The sequence below is a fragment of the Pristis pectinata genome, chromosome 7, assembly GCF_009764475.1.
Source record: "Pristis pectinata isolate sPriPec2 chromosome 7, sPriPec2.1.pri, whole genome shotgun sequence".
Classification (NCBI taxonomy): domain Eukaryota; kingdom Metazoa; phylum Chordata; class Chondrichthyes; order Rhinopristiformes; family Pristidae; genus Pristis; species Pristis pectinata.
The window spans coordinates 77,041,846-77,053,714 of record NC_067411.1 but is presented as its reverse complement, the minus strand read 5'-3'; the positions used below and the strand labels follow the sequence as shown (position 1 = coordinate 77,053,714).

At 38.9% G+C, this 11,869-nt stretch overlaps 1 protein-coding gene across 1 annotated transcript in view; it reads right to left on the bottom strand.

Annotated features, from left to right (window-relative positions):
* The window catches only part of LOC127572217 (guanine nucleotide-binding protein subunit alpha-14), a 100,523-nt gene continuing 88,654 nt past the window's right edge, over positions 1-11,869 (bottom strand). Inside the window, exons 5-7 of the mRNA XM_052019160.1 lie at positions 9,935-10,064; positions 7,916-8,069; positions 1-2,613 (exon numbers count right to left, since the gene is read on the bottom strand). Coding sequence (XP_051875120.1) covers positions 2,423-2,613; positions 7,916-8,069; positions 9,935-10,064 — 475 coding nt within the window. The 3' untranslated portion in view covers positions 1-2,422. The remainder of the gene's footprint in view (positions 2,614-7,915; positions 8,070-9,934; positions 10,065-11,869) is intronic.

Sequence of the window (11,869 nt, the reverse complement as noted above, 5' to 3'; positions counted from 1 at the left end):
CAGTGAAAACATTTTTTATTCTAAACACAAGGATCCTAGCAGAATCATAAATAACTCAACCATTACCTTTCACATGTAATAAAATACATTTCAGAAAAAGAATGCAATTTCACCATCCATACGAAAATGTGAATAAATTGGTTATTTACATCAATATAACATAACATCTCTCTTTCCCTGGCTTCCCAAATCTTCAAATCTAATCATATTTCTCTGTTTATTGGAAAGTAAGTTAAACTGAGAAATTTTGAAATCAGGGATTCCAGAACTGACCTTGACTCAGTTCAGTTTTTACACTGGCAGTAGCACATGAACCGGAAGCTTTCATTTGCACAGCTGACAAAGCTATTACTTGAACAGAAACTTGACTGTGCCAAAACTGGTAGTTTAAGAGCCCAGGGGAGGTGGGGGGGGGGGGGGGGGGGGGGTGGTGGGGATAGAATGTAAGCATCTTTATTTTGATCAAAATTCCTCCTCCTCCAACTGTCATTCTCAAGCTGTACAGAAATAGAAGGAGCATGTGGCCAATCTCATCTTGGGAGGCATATTGGCAATTTAAATATTTCAATAAGGCCAACAGCCCCTTGTTTAGTCTACTTCACAAATTTGAACGTGGGCAGCTAGATTACTTGTACCTCTAGAATCCCAAGGTATGAGTAACCTAAAGCAAGGTGGACCACAACTGCAAGAAACAATGCATCCGCTGTACTGGAGAAGCTCATTTCCTCTCTTTCTGGACTCCCTGAAAGTTGTCTCCCAATATCAGTTGAGCAATCAGACCTAGCTGGTCATACAAACTTGATTAGTTCGAAATTAGACTACATTAGGCCTACCAGGTAATGCAACTTGATATGTAATTCATTAAATAATAATTATGGTGTAATAAAAAGCATTAACGAAAGATCTAACACTGCAGACAGACTTCAATTAGATGCATTATGCCTACTAAGTTTCATGGAATGATATGGTGAAGCACAGATTTATATACATCTGATATTCAAAATCAATGGCAACTTAACAACATTCAAAAACTACATGTTGCATAAATTGTAAATATCCAACAAAAATAGATACAAGACAGTGTTAAACTGGAAAAATTACAATGAGCTCTAAAATGCCTCTTATGTAAAACAGCAGTGAACAGAATTATAAAAGTCAAAATGAGATTAATGGCAGAATTGTGCATTACAAATCATTATTGCTTAGAACTTCAAAAACAGTATGATTTTTTTTAAATCTAGCACTGCTAAATTGTGGGGAAAAATCTGTACATCTAAAATTGCTGATAGTTATCTTTTTGAAAAATATTCCAATTTAACCATGATAAACAATTTTCAGAGCTAGAAAAAAATGCTATATATAGGATACATATTTACAGTGGCTTGAAAGCACTGATGTACCAATGTGTAATTCCTTTCAGTTGCTGGTAGAAAAAAAGTCCTGTCAAACCTTGTTTCTTCCATTTATTGCAACTATAGTAATATTAAGGTACATACTACACTGTTTAGAAAAAACACGGCTTTGGAATCTGCAAGCTAACCTCCAATATTTCATTTCATCAAATAAACCTTTCACTGGTTTGAGGATAAGCATTACAAACTATTCCGGTAAGAATCATTTCAGCCATTCTTTGCTAATGAATTATATTAAAATCACACAATTTTGTCTAAGGTGTTAAATTTTGTATTTCACATGTTCACTGCACACTGCCTTTAATGACAGCAATAATTTATGCTAACATTTTAAATGCTGAAGGCATCTGTGGTTTAATCACTGACTCCAACATGGAATGATTGGATAACGTATTTTAAAATGTTGAAGAAACATCAAAGAACTTGTTTTGTACAGCAATCGTTTAGAGTTCTCTTTAAACAGGTAATTAAAATTGCTCCATGTACTAAATATAACCTAAATAATGCAAGTAATATACAAAAAAAAATTCTGGTAGTTTTTAGGTAATTAGCTGCATTCAGTAAACCTCTGGACTCCAGAAACCCCACAAGGTATTTTCGTTAGAGTGCCATACATAAAACTAAAGATGAGTGTGTTTTCACTATTTAGAAGAACCGGGAAACAATCACCTTTGGAAAAAAATGTATTTGTTTCTTTCAAAGTGATCCCCATGATTGTTTTAAACCATGAAAGCTATTAAAGGTCTTCATTTGACTCTTTTTCAGAAATGTGCCAAACACTGCCAGCACAATTTGTTTTTGCAAATAGAAGAACTCTTAACTATTTGAAGGAATAATTTTGAATAGAACTGATACTGAGTCTGAAATGAAATATCTGTACCAATATCACCAAGTTCTCTGTACAACTGGTAAATTGGTAAGTTTACAGGTACCTAATATAACTTTAAACTTGCAAGTAAAAAGAGAGCATTAAAAAAGTATTAAATGATGAAAAATGGGTTGTATGTCCTCTAGACCAGGTTAAATTCCTTCAGGTTTAATTGTAGGATAGTGTCCTTGACAGCAGCAAAGACAAACCGTATATTCTCTGTATCCGTGGCACATGTGAAGTGAGAGTAGATGACCTTTTCTTTGTCTGGATTCTGATTCTGATAGGTCTTCAAAATGAAATCTCGTGCAGCTTTGGCATCTTGTTGAGGACCTGAAATACATTAGAATTACAGTAAATACATTTAAATGTCACTGAATGAGTAAATAATTACAAATCAGTGGACTTCGCTAAAGCACGGTGCACATTGCTCACTGAATGCAATGTCTACAGTGTGGACTTTAGTGAGGGAAGGGCAATGGTTTTACTTTGGTTTCTGCTAAGTGAGCTTATTTAAGCAAGAGGAGGCAGGACAGGACAACTTTCACCAGTGGAATGCACATCCTGTATGATGTGGTAACTCTAGGGCAGCCACAAGTGTAGGAAGTGTCATCAGCTGAGGAGCCCTCATTTTGGAGCTTCAGCAACAGCTGATATCACTGCAGGCCATCCACGAAGTTTGTGGGCAGCACATTTCAGGAGTTTAAGAGTGCATGCTCAGTGGGAATGTGTGACTGACAGAAAAATAACAACATAGTTCAAATTGACACCAGTTGGCATCTTATTAACCAGTATTCAGTTCTGAGTACTGATGAGGGCAAGGCTTCCTCTTGGCAGGTGAAGAACATGGCACCAGGGTGGTTCAACTGTTACAGGGAGGGAGGGAGGGAGGGAGGAAGGTCAAGAGAGCAGTTGTTTGTTACAGGGGATTTTACAGCTGGGAGAGCAGATCAGCATTTCTGCAGACATAGGCTCGTGCCAGAGTCAAGGGTATCACTGGAGTAGCTGCAGAACATTATGGAGGGAGAGAGTGAACAACCACACATCAAATCAGCAACAATGACATGATTAGAAAAGGGGATGAGGTTCTGCAGCAGAATTTGAGTTAGGAGAGAGATTAAGACACAGGATCTCAAAAAGTGGTAATCTCCAATTACTCTTGGTGCCACTTGCCAGATAATATAGGATTAGGAGAATAGAGCAGATGAATGCATGGATAAAAGAGTTCTAGGTTTTTGCAACACTGACACCAGCTCACAGGATGGTGGGACCTGTATAGGCCAGATAATTTGTGCCTCAATAGGATTGAGACTATTAAACTTGTCTATAGGTTTGCACGAGCTGTCTGACTGTTCAAACCAGTTTGGCAGCAGTTGGGAAGCTGAGTTGAGATTTAGCAGGGGCTGGAAGAATAGAACTGGAGTGGAAGGCAGAAAGAGTTTGAAAAGCATAGAAAATGAGCAAATGAATAATATTCTTGCACTTAAATGGTATTGGCAAAATCGAAGGAGTGCAGTAAATAAAGTGGGTGAATTGAGGGCAAGGTCACATAGAAATGCATGACAGCTATTACAGAAACGTGGCCTAAAGAGGAGCAGGACAAGTTTAACTTTCCTGGTTATAGAATTTTGAGATAGAGAGGGGGCTAGAGAGGAATCGCCAATATTGGGTAAAGAAACACCACAGCTGTAAGAAGGGATGATATGACAGAAAGTTCATTAAATGAGGCTAAATGGGTTGAGTTAAGAATAAAAAATGAGACAGTCTAACAATTGGGACTGTTCTACAGGTTCCAGTAGCTGGTAAGATGTTAGAATCCATTATCAAGGATGAGGTTCCAAGGTACTTGGAAGCTCATGATAAAATAGGCCAAAGTCAGCATGGTTTCTTTAAGGGGAGATCTTGCCTGATAAATCTGTTGGAATTCTTTGAGGAAGTAACAGAAAGGATAGACAAAGGGGAGTCAGTGGATGTTGTTTACTTGGATTTTCAGAAGGCCTTTGACAAGATGCCGCACACGAGGCTGCTAAACAAAGTCAGAGCCCGTGGTGTTACAGGAAAGGTACTACCATAGATGAAAGACTGGCTGACTGGCAGAAGGCAAAGAGTGGGAATAAAGGGGGCCTTTTCTGGATGGCCGCTGGTGACTAGTGGTGTTCCACAGGGGTCGGTGTTGGGTCTGCTACTTTTCACATAAGTTAATGATCTGGATGATGGAATTGAGGGCTTTGTGGCCAAGTTTACAGATGATACAAAGATACATGGAGGGGCAGATACATGGAGAAAGCAGGGAGTCTGCAGAAGGACTTGGACATTTGGGAGAATGGGCAAAGAAGTGGCAGATGGAACACTGCGTAGGGAAGTGTGTGGTCATGCACTTTGGTTGAAGGAATAAAGGCATAGACTATTTTCTAAACGGAGCGAATTCAGAAATTGGAGGTGCAAAGGGACTTGGGAGTCCTAGTGCAGGATTCCCTAAAGGTTAACTTGCAGATTTAGTCGGGAGTAAGGAAGGCAAATACAATGTTAGCACTCATTTCCAGAAGACCAGAAATATAACAGCAAGGATGTAAAGCTGAGGCTTTATAAGGCATTGGTCAGACCACATTTGGAGTATTGTGAGCAGTTCTGGGCCCCATATCTAAGGAACGGTGTGCTGGCATTGGAGAGAATCCATAGGAGGCTTACGAGAATGATCCCAGGGATGAAAGGGTTAACATACGAGGAGCGTTTGGTGGCTCTGGGCCTGTACTTGCTGGAGTTCAGGAGGATGATGGGGGGAATCTCACTGAAACCTACCAAATATTGAAAGGCCTGGATAGAGTGGACATGGAGAGGATGTTTCCGGTAGTGGGAGAGTCTAGGACCAGAGGACACAGCCTCAGAACAGAAGGAAGTCCCTTTAGAACAGAGATGAGGAGGAATTTCTTTAGCCAGAGGGTGGTGAATCTGTGCAATTCATTACCACAGACAGCTGTGGAGGCCAAGTCATTGGGTATATTTAAAGCGGAGGTTGTTAGGTTCTTGATTAGTAAGGTCACCACAGGTTACGGGGAGAAGGCAGGAGAATGAGGTTGAGAGGGAAAAATAAATCAGCCATGATCGAATGGCGGAGCAGACTCAATGGGCCGAATGGCCTAATTCTGCTATGTTTTATGGTTATGGTCTTATGTTCCACAGAGAAGAGAACAGTTGAATCTAGAGGCCCCTAAACATTGTGGTGCATAGCGGAGAGAACAAGGCAAGAGGAGGGAGCTGATGTTAAATATTGAGAGCCATTGACAATATAGCAGGAAGTCATGAATTGGATGGAAAATGTGGGAGTGAAATTAAAAGGGAAATTAGGAAAGAATGTATAAAAAAATTAGCAAATAAATTAAAACAAAATCCTACAACTGTTTTATTAATACATAAAGAGCAAAAGGATAAGTGTGGGGTCTTTAGAGACCATAGAGGTAACCTGTGTATGGAAGTGAAGGAGGTGGGTAAGATTTATTAACAAATATTTTACCAGGAAAAACAAAGTTAATGCTGTAGTTAATGTGAATGAGTACAAAGTGTTGGATGGATTAAAATGCAGTGAAAGAGGAAGTATTAAGGGTTTATCTTTGAAAATGGATAAATTAACAGGCCATTAATAACCTGTTAATTTATTTGGCTCTGACTACAAATTTCCAGCCCCTCTGGTTCCAGCAGTAGTACCAAAGAACTGCTTACATTGTACAGTTGTTTAAAAAAAAAGGGGAGAGGGATAAATTCAATATTTACAGGTCTGGTCAACTTTGGTGATGGGTAAATTATTGGAATCTATTCCAAGGACATTATAAAGACACAGATTAATTAAGAACAGTCAGCACAGGTTTGTTAAGGGAAGGTTGACCAACTAACGACTGAATTGTTTGATGAGGTAACAAGCAGAGTCGACAATGACAGCAGTGCATTTGATGTGATCCACATGGATTTTAGCAAAGTGATCAACACAATGGATTTTCAGATGATGAGATACAGGCAAAAACCCTGGAATCATTTAGGGACTAATGAGATGTTACTACCAAAGTATGATACTATTCAGCAATCTTTCAATCTTCCTTTTGTTCGAAACTGGAAAATGTTCTGACAGGGGTCACAGACCCAGAGCGTTGACTGTTTCTCTTTCCACAGATGCTACCCGACTTGCTGAGTTTTTCCCCAGTGTTTGTTTTTATGACTGGAAATTGCAGCTATATAGGTCCCTGGTCAGACCCCACTTGGAGTATTGTGCTCAATTCTGGTCACCTCACTACAGGAAAGATGTGGAAGCCATGGAGAGGGTACAGAGGAGATTTACAAGGATGCTGCCTGGAATGCGGAGCATGCCTTATGAAAGCAGGCTGAGGGAACTCGGCCTTTTCTCCTTGGAGAGACGGAGGATTGGGGGGACCTGAGAGCTGTATAAGATGATGAGAGGTATTGATCGGGTAGATAGTCAGAGGCTTTTCCCCAGGGCTGAAATGGTGGCCACAGGAGGACATAGGTTTAAGGTGCAGGGGAGTAGGTATAGAGGAGATGTCAGGGGTAAGTTTTTTTTTTACTCAGAGAGTGGTGAGTGCGTGGAATGGGCTGCCGGAAACGGTGGTGGAGGCGGATACGATAGGGTCTTTCAAGAGACTGTTAGATAGGTACATGGAGCTGAATAAAATAGAGGGTTATAGGTAAGCCTAGTAATTTCTAGGGTAGGGACATGTTCAGCACAGCTTTGTGGGCTGAAGGGCCTGAATTGTGCTGTAGTTTTTCTATGTTTCTAAAATGTTTAACCTCTACTAAAAATAAACTCATTCCTTCACTGGCAACTATCTCAATCTGATGAAATCTTCGCATCTTTATCGATTCAGAGCCAAACTTCTAACCTGACTTCCTGAGCCTCACAATATCAATCCTCATTGTCCAGACCTCACATACTCTTCTGTAAATTTGTAATACACTGCTTAACCCTTCTTCCTCCAATCACTATACATTTATGCACATACAAAACTTCACACAATGCACTGAAATGTTGTTTACCCATTTTTGCTGTTCTCGCTCACCATATTGGTTCCCAATGCCTGAACACCTCAAATGTAACATTTTCATCCCACCTACTGATATTTCTGTTGCCTGTCCCAATGCTAGAAGCTCCTCCAGCAAAACATACCCTCAGAACTTCACCAAGATTGCACTCTTTATTTATAATAATCTTTAAAGGAAACAGAACAAGTTGGAATTAATTCAAGAACACTGTAGTTAAGAATAAAATAAAGCAATAATACAAAGAAGCACTCTCAATAAAGCTTCATAACATATTAAATGGAAAATTACTAACACAATTCATCCAGAAATTTGAAGTCTTCAAGAGAGCTGTAGCAAGACAAATATAGGAACTACTGATAAATATGTAACTGAAGAGAAGTAACTCCAAGCAAACACTTGTTTGCAAACAAACCCAGTGTACTATTGAGTATCACATTTCCACATATTAATCTTACCATAGTTTTGTTTCCATAAAGCAGACATCTTCACTTTTAACATATTTCATTTTCAAATTAACACAAGACTCAGTCAACTATTGTGAACTGTGTATAACTAAGTGAATTAAATCATACCCAATGAAAACACTCACCATTATATTCTGGGAAATAATCAACTAGATGAGAATACATGATCTTTTCTTCCAGGAGATCCTTCTTGTTTAAGAAGAGAATGACTGAAGAACTATGAAACCAGGGATAGGTGATAATCGTCTTAAATAATGCTTTACTTTCCTCCATTCGGTTCTAAAAGTAAAATGCAAAGCACTTCTATATCAGCATGCAAGACACAACAAATAACCAACACAGAACACATTGCCTGTGTATCTATGCTTCCGAGCCTCCCAAATATACTTTGGAAAGTCAGTTCTGTACATCATAAATACTGCAGTGTTTGCTTAAGTACAAATATATCACAGAATTTTCTACAGCAGCCTACACTTGTTTATGGAATGTGGGCAAGGCCACTATTTATGGCCCACTCCTAATTGTTCCAAAGGTGGTGGTGGTGGTGAGCCGCTACTGTTCTTCTGCTGGAGGTATCCCCACAGAGCTTCCAGGTCCAAGACTCAGTGGCAGTGACAGAGCAGATAATACATTTCCACATCAGGATGGTGTGCACTTGGAGGGGAATCTGTGTGTGCTACCTTGTCCTTTTTGGTGGTAGAAGTGACAAGTTTAGGAGGTGCTGAAGAAGCAGCTGAGATGGGTAACTCCAGTGCATTTTGTAGATGGCCAGTGATGAAAGGAATGAATGTTCAGGGCAGTTAGGGGGCACTTTTCCCTGGATAGTGTTGAGTTCATTGAGAATTATTGGAGCTGCATTGATCCAAACAAGTGGAAATATTCCATTGTACTCCCATCTTCTGCCTTGTGAACGGTGGGAAGACTCTGAAGTGTCAGGAGGTGAGTCACCTATTGGAGTATATGACCTGCTCTTGTAGCCATGGTATTTATGTGGCAGATCCAATTGAGTGTCTAGTCAATGGTGACCCCCCTCCAGGATGTTGACGGTAGGGGATTCTGTCAAAATAAAGTTGCTGAATATTAGGGGAAGGTAGTTAGTGTTTCTCTGGTCAACAGAGATCGTGTGTGTGAAATGGATGTTACTTGCCACCTTTCAAACTACTCTTGAATGTTGTCTAGGTCTTGCTGTAAGCAGGTTTGGACCAATTCATTTTCTGAGAATTTGCAAATAACATCCCCGTTTCTGACCTTAGGGTGGAAAGGTCATTGATGATGTAGCTGATGATGGCTGGACCTACAACACTGCCCTGAAAAGCTCCTGCAGTGATATCTAGCAGCTGGGATGACTGACCTACAATGCTAACACCCATCTTTGTGCAAAATATCCAACTTCTGATCCACTCTTGTAGCCATGACATTCATGTCATTGGTCCATTTTCCCCACAATTCCCATTGATGTCAGTTTTACCAAGGTTCCTTGATGCCAATTTGGTCACATGTTGCCTTGATGTCAAGACAGTCACTCTCATATATCGTCTGTAATATCTGGATGGAGCAGAGTGGTTATCTTTAAATGTCATTTTTAAAGCAGATTAATGAAAATTAAATGCCACCTGATAGCACTGTTGGCAACATTTTTAATCACTTTGCTGATAATTAAGAGTAAACCAACTGAGGATAATTAAATAGACTGGATTTATGCTGTTTTCTATGGACAGGACGTAACCTGGACAATTTTCTGGTCAGGAAGGTGCCAATTTTGTAATTGCAGTGGAACAGTTTGGCTAGAAAAATGGTTAGTTTTGCAGTGAATGTCTTAAATGTTAAGCCAGAACTCTGTTTCAATGGTGTGTTAAGAACTTTTTAATCATGCAGCTGGCACAGAGTCAGTGCCATTACTTGGAAGCATAAATAGGAATTAAATCAGCATAAATTTGGAGAAATGGCAATTTCCATTGTTTCACTGGAAGCAAAACTGTGACAAATATCTTCTGACTAAGCTTTTTTAGGCCAAAAGAGAAAAGATGCCAGAAAAATATGAAATGACATAATTAATAATAACATTATTTACTTAACTTTTTCATCTTTCAAGGACCCTTAGAGTATATAAAATGGAATCAGTTCTCATCAAAATGTGTCATTACCTCATTATCACATTCAGCCAAGACCTGATCATATTCACTAAGTGCAACTAAGAAAATGATTGAGGTGACATTCTCAAAACAGTGAATCCACTTCCTTCGTTCTGACCTCTGACCGCCAACATCTACCATCCTACAAAGTAAAGCAAAGAAAAAAAGATTGAAACTGCAGTTTCCAATCAACATTAAGGACTTTATTATTATAAAGATTCAATGCACAAATAAATGGTCACCAATCATTAATGGTTCAATCTTGAAAACCATTATTAAATCTTGAAAGAATCCCAAATAGCACCAACTTCAAATCAGCTTTAAATTAAACTCTGCTTCCAATGTTGTGTGCAAGAAAACCTTTACTAGCATTTTCTTATTTCTACTTCTGCTTCATGGGTTGCCGGAATACCAACTGCGGTTAAACAGCCATTCACAACTCAAAAGATACAATTCCATCATATACAAGGTAAAAATCACATGGAAGGTAAAAACAAAAAGCAAATTACAAGTCCTCATACAATCCATAATCTATTTCACTCAATAGCCAAACTTGATTGAGAATCTAGCAGTGAAATCAGCTTATTAGCAAAGTTTTTAAAGCTTACTTTCAAGTAGAAGGATTGCTTCAAAAAAATCTTAAGGCAGGAAAAAAATTGAAGAACCATTCCTAGTATGACATTCTACTTCAATTTTGTTAATTATATTTCACCCACTAAATGAAGAATCGAGATGCTAATACCCATAGTAGCCTAAAAAGAAACTTGCTGCTCTCTACTGTGCAATGGTAGAGGTATCATCTTTCTTTTGATTCAAGATCATGCTTCACGGGTGATGGAAATATTCGAGGAAGCTTGATCTTCAAAACAGTTTTCAATTGTTTACATAGATAATTAGTGCAATCAGGTGGAATTCCCCTCAGTGAAGCATTTAATTTAAAATATAAAATGTTTCTTAATATGTAATTACTCACAGGCACACATAGCTTTCTTATTGCTATGAAATTTCATATTCAGATTATAAATGTTGCTGCAAGAATTTGACTAACCAAAAAATGTACAGAGATGCTTTTATGTATTTGAGGCTAGGCTGCAAACCAAGCTGGGAATGCTGGCAGGTTCTAAACACGATAATAATTGTAGGGCATTAAGAGCTTCAAAACAAGGGTGTGTACTTTATTCTGGTTTAACAACAAGGGGAGAAGGCAGTGCTTACATGCCATGATGCAATTATGTTCTATACCCACAATTTATTTACATATTAGACATAAGTACATCCCATTGCGTTCCCCCTTTCCAAACAAGAGTATAAACACATACACACAGACACTATGGTTTATTTTGTTGACTGGTGTCCCCAGTCATTTCAACCTCCTCAGCTAGGTATTGGACTCTGACGTTGCATTACTTTCTTCAACTTCAGAACACAAGGTCTCCAGGCTCAACTAATTGTTATTCAACAGTCACACCAGCAACGGATCTGTCATCACACTTCCCACCTGCATCTTCCAGTGCACCTCTTACTGCAATTATCTGACCAACATGGACAACTTTAACCATATTTCTAACGTATATAAGATACCATTTCAGATAATACACTTGAACTGTTGTCCCTTTCCTATGTCTTACTCCTGCTCATTGTTCTTGTGACTCTGACTCTTATCGTTTTGTCCAACTTGCCTTTCTTTGCTTTTCGTTTTGATGAACAATATTCTATCACACACTCATACTGTGGCAGCAAAACTGCCCACTCTCTACATCCTGGAAACACCCACTGTTGCAACTGCTGTTTTAGGATCCAGGATTTCCAATAATAGTTGAAACATTTACCATGTTTTCTTACAGTGAGAATTGCACAAAGAAAAAGTTAAGTTCACCTTTAACCATTAATTCATTGCTGGCTGCATTAGCTGAAGTATCAAGAGTGCAACTTGTGGAGATGCAGAGT